This window comes from Heterodontus francisci, chromosome 17 (assembly GCF_036365525.1).
Source record: "Heterodontus francisci isolate sHetFra1 chromosome 17, sHetFra1.hap1, whole genome shotgun sequence".
Classification (NCBI taxonomy): domain Eukaryota; kingdom Metazoa; phylum Chordata; class Chondrichthyes; order Heterodontiformes; family Heterodontidae; genus Heterodontus; species Heterodontus francisci.
Window position 1 is genome coordinate 75,807,383 of NC_090387.1, and position 14,239 is coordinate 75,821,621.

The 14,239-nt window shown below is 45.6% G+C and overlaps 1 protein-coding gene across 6 annotated transcripts in view; it reads left to right on the forward strand.

Annotated features, from left to right (window-relative positions):
• Positions 1-14,239, forward strand: part of ndrg4 (NDRG family member 4) — a 195,182-nt gene that overhangs the window by 138,560 nt on the left and 42,383 nt on the right. For all 6 annotated transcript variants that reach the window (XM_068049715.1, XM_068049714.1, XM_068049713.1 and 3 more), the window contains 4 exons: positions 1,078-1,140; positions 5,937-5,997; positions 6,990-7,076; positions 8,849-8,905. In XM_068049715.1, the coding sequence (XP_067905816.1) occupies positions 1,078-1,140; positions 5,937-5,997; positions 6,990-7,076; positions 8,849-8,905 (268 nt within the window). The remainder of the gene's footprint in view (positions 1-1,077; positions 1,141-5,936; positions 5,998-6,989; positions 7,077-8,848; positions 8,906-14,239) is intronic.

A 14,239-nucleotide genomic window follows, 5' to 3' on the forward strand; every position in this document is an offset into this window, starting at 1 on the left:
ATATAAAGAAGGGTCTTGCCCTCACTAACTGCTTTTATGTTGTTACAATTCTGTGTGGGAACATTAACTTTTAAAAAGGGAAAGTCAAATTTCCAGTTATTACTGAAAGAATTATGCAACAAGATTTCACATTTTAAACAAAAAACTTTCCTGTACAAGAGTTAAACAAAGCAAAACATTATTAACTTAATACTGCAATTTGGAAACATTTATATTTTAAACTTAAAATCTTAACATAACATGAAGGTGAATACTTTAAACTCTAAATCTCAACAGAACACTCCTGTTTGACTGTTACTTCCACCCCAAGAGTTCCCCTATATATTACAGGATCTTGGCAGCTTGTTCACTTCTCCTAGGACCAATCCAAAGCGTACTACAGCTCTTAGGAATTCACTTCAATTTCCTTAATTTCTCAGCTATCATCTGAGGTATGAGATCTCCCAGGGGTTCCCCCTCTGGCATCCGGCTAGGCAAATCCTCCAGTTCTCTTCCAACACCTCCCAAATCTGGACTTTCCAGTTTGAGCATGGGCCCTACTCAAAACAGAAACATCCCTGCTTCCTGATGGCCTCTGCTTCTGAGTCCAACTGACATCCAAAAGCCAATTGCTTTCTCTGTGTCCAACTGCCTGTCTGTCAGCAAGCACACAAATAAAAAAAACACCTGACCAAAGGCATCCCCCGCATCATCTACCTCCATAGCAATGTGGTACATATGGCATGTCCCAGATAGCAATTTAAGGTAATTACCTCCAATTCCCAAAACATCTCTTTGATTTCTGATACCCACATAAATAATTGATATTGGTAACAATGACAGAACAATCTCTTCTTGACTTTCTGTTTGCAAATCCCAACTAAACGAGCCCACATGCTGTTTTATGTCTCTCATTTCTCTAACTCTGTCTCTGTAAGCACTCATGGAGACATCTTTGAACTTTAAATCTTGGGTGGTCTGCAACCTTTTGAAATTCTTACAGCTACACATTTAACTCCCCAAAACTAAAAGTGGCCTCTAAAATATTAATACAAACCTTGGACCAGGTGATCGTAACAATGTGGTGTCTTCACTCAGGTACCAGTTCCCAACCATGGACCAGCTGGCTGCCATGTTGCCAAGTGTCGTTCAACACTTTGGGTAAGTCGTCCGATGTTAACTGTTTGCTAATGAACACGATATGTTGCTAAGCACCCAGTATCTCTAATACTACAGGCTGTATATTAACTTGAAGGTGAGGAGGGTGCAGGGGGTCTGGTTTGTAGTCGGGAAACCTGGAAGCACATGGTCAGGGAAGGAAGATTGAAGTTCGGAGCTGGGAAAGTTTGGGGAGGCCAGAGCGGGGATGATCTTGGAATGGAGCCACCAGGCAATATCGGGGGGAGATCAAGAGCGTTGAAGTTGCAGATATCAGAGACTTGAGGCAGATAGGAGGATGGAGACAGGGGAAATCAGAGGAATTGGTGGGATGGTGACTGATGATTTGGTGTTGGTGAAGCAGGTAAACTGGAATCAACGGGTAAGTAGAAAAACTGTTACTTCTTGGATGCAACAGTCCTCAACCCCCTTTAGCCACTAGGTTTCCTGAGGCCTGGAAATCTCAACTGGCCAGGGTTAAATTTAAAATAGTGGGTAAATATGAGGCATGCAACCTCATTAAAATATTTAAATTGCCAATCCACCTCCTGCAAGCATGTTGGTTGCCCGCCCGCATCCTGCCTCTGGAAAACTGGAAGTGGCCAGGTTGAGGTTGGGATTCAGATTTTTTACATTTTAACTTCCTACTGAACTCACACTTTTTTCTGGTTAAAATTCCCCCCTATATGTTGCTAAGCACCCAGTTTCCCTAATGAACACTATGGCCTAGAAACAGGACCATATAATGTCACTTTTTCAGGCGCTAAGTGGCCTCCTAAGTCCCCAAAATGGCAGGCAGGAAGTACACAAGCACATCTGACTGGAATCAAGAGGTGCCGGTCTGCCCAAGTATAACTGTCCCTTTGATGTTTCTCCCCTATGCCCAGCTCCTGCCCCCTTCACATGGCACAGATTAGGAACTGAATGCAGAATGGCTTCATCCTTCAGTCATTCCTGTTCTGTGGCCACTTTCATAATGGCTGTTTTTTATTGAATTGTTTCCCACTGGGAATTGGATTAGATTGCAAAAGCTAATATCTCCTTATATAGCTGGTTCTCAAATTCTTATGATAAGCTATTTCACATAGGACCCTTTCATTGAAAATGGGGTCAGGAGCTGGTCATTCAGCCCCTTGAGCCTGTGCTGCCATTCTATTTGATCATGACTGATTTGTGCCTCAACTCCATTTACTTCCTTTGCTCCATGTACTTTGATATCCTTACCAAACTTAAATCTATTGATCTCATCACAACCACCAAAAACTTGTATTTATATAGTGTCTTTTAACATAGTAAAACAATCCAAGGTGCTTGACAGCAGCGTTATGAAACAACATTTAGCACCAAGGCACATAAGGAGATATTTAGGGCAGATGACCAAAAGCTTGGGCAATGAGTTAGGTTTTAAGGAGCATTTTATAGGAATGAAGAGAGACAGAGAGGATTAGGGAGGGAATTCCTGAGCTTGGGGCCTTATCAGCTGAAGACACAGCTGCTAATGATGGATTGAATAAAATTGGGGATGCTCAAAAGAAGAGAATTAGAGGCATGCAGATATCTAGGAGGGTGGTAGGGCCAGAGGAGATTACAGAGATAGGGAGGGTTCAGGGCCATGGAGGGATTTGAAAACAAGAATGAGAATTGAAAAATCGAGGCCTTGCTTAACCATGAACCAGTATAGGTCAGGGAACAGGGATGATGGGTGAACAGAAAGTGGTGTAAGTTAGGACACGGGTAGCAAATTTTGGATGACCTCAAAATTATGGAGGGTAGAACGTAGGAGGCTGGTGAGGAGTGTATTATAATAATCAAGTGGAGAAGTAACAAAGGCATGGATGAGAATTTCAACCACAGGTGATCTGAGGCGGGGTGGAGTTGGGCAATGTTACAGTAATGGAAATAGACAGTCTTTGTGATGGAAGCTCCTCCTGGGGACAAATATGACATTAAGTGCCCAGGACAGAAAACTGTTAAGAATATCAGTTAACATGGGAGCCAGGAGGAAAGTTGCATGGTCAGCAGTTTATTGGGAATAAGGTTGAAGGAGCAGAAGGTGATCTCATTGGCAAGGCAAGTTTGGTGAGGTCATGGGGAGAAACTAGAAAAAGGTCCAAGTTCAGGGCTAGGGCAGTGCAGAACCTTAGTTTGGCCTCATGGGTTAGGGGAAGGGAGGGAAGCAGCAGAGGCAGCTGATCGGATAGGCTCGATCTTAGTGACAAAGAAGTCCCTGAGCTCCTCGCATGTTGTTGGAAGTGAGGGTGGAGGAAACAGAGCAGAGGGGATTAAGAAGACAGACTGCAGTAGAGAAAAGCAGTCAGGGGTTAGCTTTGTATTCCAGGATGATCCTGGAATAGTGAGCAGTTTCAGCAGACAAGTGCTTTATGTGGTCCAACCAAATCTGCTGAAGATAGCCTAAACCAGTTATTCACCATATCTGTTCAAGTCTGCATTCCTTGGACTTAAGGAAGCGGACATGAGGGCTGTAACAGGGGGGGATGGTCAGGGTGAGAGAGAGTAATGGTTTTAACTGGGACAGGGCATTAAAGGTGGAGGTAAGGGTGTGGTTGAGCAGATCAGTAGCTGCAGAAATGTCATGGTGCATGGAGGGGCCAAAGGCTAGAGAGTCGGGATCTTCAAAGTGAAGTTGTAAGTGAATTGGGAAAGAGTTCTTCCTGGGGTGGACACAGAAGGAAGAGGATTTGAGAGGCGGAAGGGGGATGTGGGTGGATACAAGGAAGTGTTCAGAGATGGCCTCATCTGTAATTAGCACATTGGGAATAGCAAGGCCCCGGTGAGATGACAAGGTCAAGGGGGTGGCCATGAATATTGGTTGGGTGTTTATATGGAGGGAGACATTAAATGAGGATAGGATGGTCATGAACTCAGAGGAGAGAGAGCATGATAAATTGAGATGTAGGTTGAAATCACTGAGGATGAGACGTCATTCAGTGCAGAGATCAAGGGAGGACAGCAGTGAAGAAATCTTGGTGAGAAAATTATTATGGCACTTGGGTGGGTGGTAGAGAATGAGGATTTTAACTGAGAGGCAAGAGGGGTGGAGCAAGGTGAGATGTTGAAAGGAGGAGAAGGTGCCAAAGGAGTAGGGGGATAGATCAAGTTGTGATTTGATGATAAAAGCCACACCACCACCGTGGCGGTCTGGTCGAGACAAGTGGTGGAAGATATAGCCAGGCAGGAAGGCTTCATTTAGGGGAAGGTGTTATCTGCCCTCAGCCAGGTTTCCATTACGGCCATGATGTTGATGCAGTTATCCACAATGAGCACAAGGATGGCAATGGCTTTGTTCTCAAGTGAATAGACATTAGGGAGAGAGATGGTGAGTATCTTGAAAGCTCCAATTGTCTTAGCGTCCACATCCTTTTGGCTGAGTGAATGCTAGATTTCCACCACTCTTTGTATGAAAAAGTGCTTCCTAATTTCACACCTGAATGACCCAGCTTTAATTTTCAAATTGTGTCCCTTGTTTGGTTTCCCCAACCAAAGGAAACTGTTTCTTTTATCTGCCTTATTGAATCTTCAGTCATTTTAAATAACTCGATTAGATCACCATTCAAGGAAATACAAGCCAAGTTTAAGCAATCTATCCTCATAATTTACCTTTTAAACACTGGTGTCATCCCAGTGAATCTGCACTATACCTGTTCCAAGGCCAATTTATTGTTCCTGAGCTGCAATGCCAAAAATTGAATGCAGTTCCCCATATGGGGCCTGGGACTTATCATCTCTAGGCTTTGAACCAAGATACAGCCTGACTGAAGGCCCCACCAAACAGAGGGCACTTCAACTAGACTAGATTTGAGCTCACAGCCTAGGTCAATATTCCATTACACCAGTCAGCATACATGCCAACCTGAATGTCAAATATGTAACATTTGCTGACATAAACTAGCATGGACCAGGCTCCCCTCCCCTCAGAGCCCCTCCTACTGTAATTCTGTTGCTAACAGAGGTGCTTCTGGCTTCTGCATATCGCAGTGGGAATTGTTGCCAGAACAAGAATTCCCACCCGCAGTGGCCAGAATCATTTCCTTGGGTAGGAGTGGCACAAAGGGAAAGGGGGTGGGGTGAAATTGGATGGAATGAAGGGAGAGGGAGGGGAGAAGCGAAGGGAAGAGGATGAAATGTTTTCACTTGGCAAAGGTACATAGTCATAGGCATTTTTGAGTTGGAAGCTTTTCTGAAGCTGTTGATCAGCCTTTGCTAAGTTTTGAGGTTGCCATGTGTGTGTCCCAATAACCAACCTCCAGTACATCAAAGGAGGGTCCAGTGCCACTAGAATCACCATCCTGTTCATCACTCAAGCACATTAAATACATGCTTCAAAAAGACAGTAACTTGAAATCATAGAGTGCTGACAAGCCGAGAATTGGCAAGGCTGTGAATAATTTATGCATTTGATAAGAGAAAGATCTCATTGATAATAGTTACTACAATCTCTGTATTTTGCAGGAAAGAACCATTGTATTTGTCTCACTGTGTCTTGTGGAGGTTGGTATAATGGACAGGCCCTGTTTGGGTCCACTCCTGTACAGTGGTTAGGCTGGATGGGGTGCAGACACACATGGTGCACAGGCTTGGTGAATACATGCTGGTGTGATGGGTGGTCCAGTTGGATACAGGTCCTCATGGTGTGCAGCCTGGATGGCTGCATGTCTCCATGGTGGTGGCCGGGCTATACCACATACAATCTTGGATGTATACAGACAGGGCAGACCAAGTTGTATAGATGCTTCACATGGTTTATTTGAACATTAATGTGTTGTCTTATTTCCCTGCAGATTTAAAAGTATTGTTGGGATTGGAGTGGGGGCCGGAGCCTATATCCTCGCCAAGTTTGCTGTGAGTGTCCAAGCATTGCTTTGTAACGGGAGTGACGAGCTCCAGGGATTTGCAAAATTCACTTAAAGTTAAATTATTTTTGTTATATTTGCCCCACCCTCTTCCCACCCCACTTCCCACAGCCACTTAAAGACCCTGTACCACAACCCTGATTGGGATTCATGAGTTTAGGAGAAACTGAACCTGTGGCCTCCCTGGTCTACATTGCTGAGCACAGGACACTGCATTCACCAACAGACACATTGAGGGGAGGGATAATACCCTGCTTGAAGGGGTTAAGTCACCATTAGCTCTGTGTTATCCTGTAGGAATACACTACTTACAGTTCCACCCTGTGTTTAACACTCTCCCAGCCTGTGTTATCCTGTGTGTTCCACACTCCCAGCTGTGTTACCCTGTTTATGACACACTCTTAACTCTGTGTTAGTCTGTGTGTAACATGTTGAGTTAATGGAGTTGGAAAAGTTCTTCAGCTTTTTCTGATTGTGGGTTAGAGCTCTGTTGAAGGTCCACCCTCCTCACCCAAGCCGTTAAGCTTTCTCTCTCAGATGCTGACTGGTCCACTGGGCATTTTCAGTACATTTTGCTTTTTAAATTATGCCTTGTATCTCTTAATCAGAGCATGGAAGGCCAGCCTACAGCCGACTATACGGCCCACCCTCAGTGCCCTACTACCCTGTAATGTACCAGCTGAAATTGTGCTACGTGATACTAATAACAGATGGTTTTGTATAAAATTCCTTGAAATGTTGTTTATTTTAAATGGATTAACCCCTTTTTTAAGCGGCAGACAAAGGAATTTCAGGCGAATACATTAATTTCTTCATTGTATTGTCATTAATTTTGTTCTTGGTTCCGAATGGCTTCCTCTGGCTCCTATTTCCTATGATCCTATGAGCTCACTCATGAACTGACTGAATCGCACTGGAGTCTCTCTGTCACGCTGCAGTCTCTCTGTCATGCTGGACTCACTTGGCTGTCTGCTCTTTCAGTTGATTTTCCCGGATATGGTGGAGGGGATGGTTCTCGTCAATATTGACCCCTGTGGAAAAGGCTGGATTGACTGGGCAGCAACAAAGGTCAGTGCTCACAACCAGCTAACTGCAATTTGTATTGTTACAAATCATCATCTTGGTCCTTGATCAATTTGGGCTGGATAGAAGGAGATGGGTCATTCTGAAGATTGGTAGAAGGATTAGAGAGGACATGAGGAAAAACGTTTTCACCCAGAGGGTGGTGGGTATCTGAAATTCACAGCCCGGATCAGTGGTGGAGGCAGAAAGCCACAACTCGTTTAAAAGGTACCTGGACATGCACCTGAAGTGCTGTAACCTGCAAGACTACGGGCCAGGTGCTGGAAGGTGGGATTAGATTGGGCGGCTAGTTTTTCAGCCGGCGCAGACACAATGGGTTGAATGGCCTCCTTCTGTGCCGTAACCTTTCTGTGGTTCTATGTTTCTAATAATTGGAATCTAAATGAGGGCTTCAGATGGTTTATAGAATAATGGATACCCAGGAGTGTGTTATAGGCTGGAATCTAATAAAGAGTTCAGCTGGTTTACATGTAGAATAATGGATATTGTTATGACCGAGGCAGGAGGAGTGCACTGTTAATTCAGTCCCACATCTCCACAGGTTACAACATATATTTAAATTTTTCCCCTTACCAAAACAGTCAATCATATACTCTATTTTTCCACCAGAATAAAGTACGCCAACCAGGTCTCTTTAATAAACAACAAAATTATCCATTTATTATAAACCAAATTTTAACCAATAAGGAAGTAAACATACACACAAATTGAAATATTAAAGCCCCTTATTTATCCTAGCTCTCATGCACACACACATACATATAGAACTGGGGAAAAAAGGGATTTTTGTTTATAGCTGTTACAAAGAAATAGAAGGAATAAAAAAAAACACTTAGGCTGAAAAGAAAGTATGGAAGAAAGTCCTTTGTTTTGAAGTGTCCCAAAGGCAAATAGGTGTCTTGTCAATAGGATCTTCATAGAACAGTTCTTTCCAGGCAATGTTGATGATCAGTTGGGTAGGCTTCGAAGAGATGCAGCTACAGAAGGTTTCAGTCAGGTTGCAGCTTCGGATAAGTCTTACAGCAGGTAGGCATCAACAAGGGTTTCAGTTGCACACATTTGACATGCAAGTTCTTTAATCATGCAGGTTTTCTTCAAATACAGGAGGAAACAGGAACACCCTTGATGCAGGATTCCTTTTCAAGAGAAAGGTGGGCTGGTAGTCTCCTGGCAGGTCAATAAGCAAACTTCTTCTGTTTCAATCCAAACACCAACTGGCTTTTTTAATAGTTCAAATTGACATTAAACTTTCCAGAAGTAAGTCCTGTCACATCTATAAATCATGGCTTGTCACTCCTCTGCAAACATCTCTCAAGCCAAAGTAACCGCTGCTGGGTTCTTTGAAAACAGATGCCTTCCAGTAACTGTTTACTCTCAGGTCAAACCTTCTGGTGACCTTCCTTTTTTAAAAAAGCACTCCAGCTTCTTCAAGATTCCAGATGAATCATCGTCCATAACATATTTTTAAAAAAGAAATAGAAGTAATCTTGGAACAATATCCAGGAGTGTGAATCTAATCAAGGCGTTCAGATCGTCAATATATAAGGGTAAATTTTGTGAGTCCCTTCACACTCAGCCAGTCTGAATGAGTGGTTGTTTTTCAGTGGTCAATATAGAGGAGTAGGGAATTCACATTGATGGCCTCACTGCAGCTTTAGCTTGGACAGTGTAAGTATTTGGGTATAGGGGAATCCACCTTCAAGGACACTGGAGAATGGGGAGTGAAGCTCATTGCTCCTCTCTTTGTTTGTTGACAGCTCTCGGGTCTGACCAGCTCACTCCCTGACACCGTGTTATCGCATCTCTGCAGCCAGGTAAGAAGATACTTCATGAGCAGTAGTGGCTTGGCTCCCTGCAGTGTCAGCTGATAACCTAATAGAAAAGCTTCATCATCCTAATGCAATAAAGATGGGACAGTTTGAGAGGTATCAACCAGTCACAGGAATATCAATTTCGTTCATTTGGCATGAGACTTACTGATTTTCATTGAAAGAAATTGGTTTCAATGTTCAGATATTTCACTCTAAAAAACAAAAACTAAGGAATTGATTTTAATGCAGGAGTGGAGGAGGGTGGAGGGCAAGTGGAAAATGCACTCGCTGACCTAGGTTTAACACTCGGGTGATTTTAACTCCCGGATCTCATCTACATGCTGCAGGTCAGTTGCCTGACCTAACCCGGCAGAAACGGGAGAGAAATTCAAGGAGGCAGGCACCAATGGTAGGCTCACCAACAAATTGGTAAATCCTGGTGAGGGTGTTTCAAGAGGTTCTCGCTAGAGGGAAGGTGGTGGTGGGAGATGGAATCAGGGGTATGGAAAGCCACAACCTTTTTATGGGTCCTGAAGAAGTAATCCTACTCCTACTAACTGCAGAAGGAAGGTTGTCCACTTAACTTGGAGGGGTCTATTCACCGTTCCCAACAGTGGCTGAACTGGAGGATTCCCTGCTCAGGCCCGGGTCACAATGCAGTCGGGGTCCCATTGACGTAATGGGACCTTGATTTGCACAAATGCATGAGGCCCCTGCTTGCTTTTGGTGGGCATCACAACTGCCTGCAGAACCCTGCAGGTTAGGATTGCCAGTGATGGGAAAGGGTCAAGCACCATGTGGGTAACTAACCTGCTCGCTTTTAGCTGCCCACTTGCTTGGTTTCCACTAGTCAGGTAGGATTAAAATCGATATCTTGACATCTAAATAAATTCACAATCTGTATCATTCTATACGTCATCTATCTAACTCCTAACATGTCCCTAATGGCTTTACCTGACAGTTCACCTTGCTTTTAATTGAGAAACCAAAGTAAAAGGCCAAGGTCACAGTGCAGGGAACACCAAATTTGAATAAAATAAACATGAAAAATGAGGTAAATCAGGAAGCTCTGATTAACCAATACTAAGCTTGGGTTTTAAAAGCCTGAAGATTGTAATAGAGAGCAAATACTGAGGGAGGATGGTAGGGAATTCTACAGTTAAGAGGTCTTTTTCTTATTTGTTCATGAGATGTGGGCATCGCTGGCTAGGCCAGTATTTATTGCCCATCCCTAATTGCCCTTGAGAAGGTGGTGGTAAGCTGCCTTCCTGAACCACTGCAGTCCTTGGGATGTAGGTACATCAACATTGCTGTTGGGAAAGGAATTCCAGGATTTTGACCCAGCGACAGTGAAGGAACGGCGATATAGTTCCAAGTCAGGATGGTGTGTGACTTGGAGGGGAACTTGCAGGTGGTGGTGTTCCTATGCATCTGCTGCCCTTGTCCTTCTAGGTGGTAGAGGTCATGGGTTTGGAAGGTGCTGCCTAAGGAGCCTTGGTGAGTTGCTGCAGTGCATCTTGTAAATGGTACACACTGCTCCCAGTGTGCATCAGTGGTGAAGGGAGCGAATATTGAAGGTGGTGGATGGGGTTAGCGGGCTGCTTTGTCCTGGATGGTGTCGACTTTTTTGAGTGTTGTTGGAGCTTCACCCGTCCAGGCAAGTGGACAGTATTCCATCACACTTCTGACTTGTACCTTGTATATGGTGGACAGGCATTGGGGAGACAGGAGGTGAGTTACTCGCCACAGAATTCCCAGCCTCTGATCTCTCTTGTAGCCACAGTATTTGCGTGGCTGGTCCAGTTCAGTTTCTGGTCAATGATAACCCCCAGGATGTTGGTAATGGGGGATTCAGTGATGGTAATGCCATTGAATATCAAGGGGAGATGGTTAGATTCACTGTTGTTTGAGATGGTCATTGCCTGGCACTTGTTGCGGATGTTACTTGCCACTTATCAGCCCAAGCCTGGATATTGTCCAGGTCTTGCTGCATCTGGCCATTAACTGCTTCAGTATCAGAGGAGTTGCAAATGATGCTGAACACTGTGCAATCATCAGTGAACATCCCCACTTGTGATCTTATGATGGAGTGAAGGTCATTGATGAAGCAGCTGAAGATGGTTGGGCCGAGGATACCAGCCTGAGGAACTCCAGGGTCCTGGGTCTGAGATGATTGACCTCCAATAACCACACCATCTTCCTTTATGCTACGTATAACTCCAACCAGCAGCTCAATTGGCGTAGAGATTGGGCGCCACGGGTTGCCTTTGTCGGTGGGAGAGGTCATCGCACCTCACTGGACAGCTACCGCCCGCCTCAAACCGGGCAGCCCCCGGTCAATAAGGTTCTGTCGCGCCACAGTCCACCTGCTCAGGGTCATTGCCCGAAAAGCGGACTGCAACACCACACCAAACAGCACGATAAAAAAAAGAAGGTACCAGCCCTTCGTTTTGCAAGCTGGAACGTCAGAACTATGTGTCCTGGCCTGGCGGAAGACCTTACACAAATCAACGATTCTCGGAAGACCGCCATCATTAACAACGAGCTCAGTAGACTCAATGTGGACATTGCAGCACTTCAGGAGACATGCCTCCCTGCAAGCGGATCGCTAAGAGAGCAAGACTACACCTTCTACTGGCAGGGTAGGGATCCTGAAGAACCAAGACAGCATGGAGTGGGCTTCGCCATCAGAAACTCTTTGCTCAGCATGATAGAGCCACCCTCAAATGGCTCAGAACGCATACTGTCCATCCAACTGCTCACTGCCTCTGGTCCAGTACACCTACTCAGCATCTATGCTCCGACACTCTGCTCCCCACATGAAGCTAAAGACCAGTTCTACGAGGAACTCCATAATATCATTAGTTGCATCCCCAATACCGAACATCTGTTCCTGCTGGGGGACTTTAATGCCAGGGTTGGGGCCGACCATGACTCATGGCCCTCCTGTCTTGGGCGCTATGGCATTGGAAGGATGAATGAGAATGGACAGAGACTGCTTGAGTTGTGTACCTATCATAACCTCTGCATCACCAACTCGTTCTTTCACACTAAACCCTGTCATCAGGTTTCTTGGAGGCACCCAAGATCACGTCGTTGGCAACAGCTGGACCTCATCATCACAAGGCGAGCCTCTTTAAACAGCGCTCAAACCACACGCAGCTTCCACAGTGCGGACTGCGACACCGACCACTCCTTGGTGTGCAGCAAGGTTAGACTCAAACCAAAGAAGCTGCATCACTCCAAGCAGAAGGGCCACCCGCGCATCAACACGAGCAGAATTTCTTATCCACAGCTGTTACAAAAATTTCTAAATTCATTTGAAAAAGCCCTTCAAAACACTCCCACAGGGGATGCAGAGACCAAGTGGGCCCACATCAGAGACGCCATCTATGAGTCAGCTATGACCACCTATGGCAAACACGTGAAGCGGAATGCAGACTGGTTTCAATCTCACTTTGAAGAGCTGGAACCTGTCATAGCCGCTAAGCACATTGCACTGCTGAACTACAAGAAAGCCCCGAGCGAGTTAACATCCGTAGCACTTAAAACAGCCAGAAGCGCTGCACAAAGAGCAGCCAGGCGCTGCGCAAATGACTACTGGCAACACCTATGCAGTCATATTCAGCTGGCCTCAGACACCGGAAACATCAGAGGAATGTATGATGGCATTAAGAGAGCTTTTGGGCCAACCATCAAGAAGATCGCCCCCCTCAAATCTAAATCAGGGGACGTAATCACTGACCAATGCAAGCAAATGGACCGCTGGGTTGAGCACTACTAAGAACTGTACTCCAGGGAGAATGTTGTCACTGAGACTGCCTTCAATGCAGCCCAGCTGTACCAGTCATGGATGAGTTGGACGTACAGCCAACAAAATCGGAACTCAGTAATGCCATTGATTCTCTAGCCAGTGGAAAAGCCCCTGGGAAGGACGGCATTACCCCTGAAATAATTAAGAGTGCTAAGCCTGCAATACTCTCAGCACTCTACGAACTGCTTTGCCTGTGCTGGGATGAGGGAGCAGTACCACAGGACATGCGCGATGCCAATATCATCACCCTCTATAAAAACAAAGGTGACCGCGGTGACTGCAACAACTACCGTGGAATCTCCCTGCTCAGCATAGTGGGGAAAGTCTTCGCTCGAGTCGCTTTAAACAGGCTGCAGAAGCTGGCCGAGTGTGTCTACCCTGAGGCACAGTGTGGCTTTCGAGCAGAGAGATCGACCATTGACATGCTGTTCTCCCTTCGTCAGCTACAGGAGAAATGCCGCGAACAACAGATGCCCCTCTACGTTGCTTTCATTGATCTCGTCAGCAGACGTGGTCTCTTCAGACTACTAGAAAAGATCGGATGTCCACCAAAGCTACTAAGTATCATCACCTCATTCCATGACAATATGAAAGGCACAATTCAGCATAGCGGCGCCTCATCAGACCCCTTTCCTATCCTGAGTGGGGTGAAACAGGGCTGTGTTCTCGCACCTACACTGTTTGGGGTTTTCTTCTCCCTGCTGCTCTCACATGCGTTCAAGTCTTCAGAAGAAGGAATTTTCCTCCACGCAAGATCAGATGGCAGGTTGTTCAACCTTGCCCGTCTAAGAGCGAAGACCAAAGTACGGAAAGTCCTCATCAGGGAACTTCTCTTTGCTGACGATACTGCATTAACATCTCACACTGAAGAGTGTCTGCAGAATCTCATCGACAGGTTTGTGGCTGCCTGCAACAAATTTGGCCTAACCATCAGCCTCAAGAAAACGAACATCATGGGACAGGACGTCAGAAATGCTCCATCCATCAATATCGGCGACTACGCTTTGGAAGTGGTTCAAGAGTTCACCTACCTAGACTCAACTATCACCAGTAACCTGTCTCTCGATGCAGAAATCAACAAGCACATGGGAAAGGCTTCCACTGCTATGTCCAGACTGGCCAAGATAGTGTGGGAAAATGGCGCACTGACACGGAACACAAAAGTCTGCGTGTATCAAGCCTGTGTCCTCAGTACCTTGCTCTACGGCAGTGAGGCCTGGACAATGTATGTCAGCCAAGAGCGACGTCTCAATTCATTCCATCTTCGCTGCCTCCGGAGAATCCTTGGCATCAGGTGGCAGGACCGTATCTCCAACACAGAAGTCCTCGAGGTGGCCAACATCCCCAGCTTATACACCCTACTGAGTCAGCGGCGCTTGAGATGGCTTGGCCATGTGAGCCACATGGAAGATGGCAGGATCCCCAAGGACACATTGTACAGCGAGCTCGTCACTGGTACCAGACCCACTGGCCGTCCTTGTCTCTGCTTTAAAGACGTCTGCAAACGCGACATGAAGTCCTGT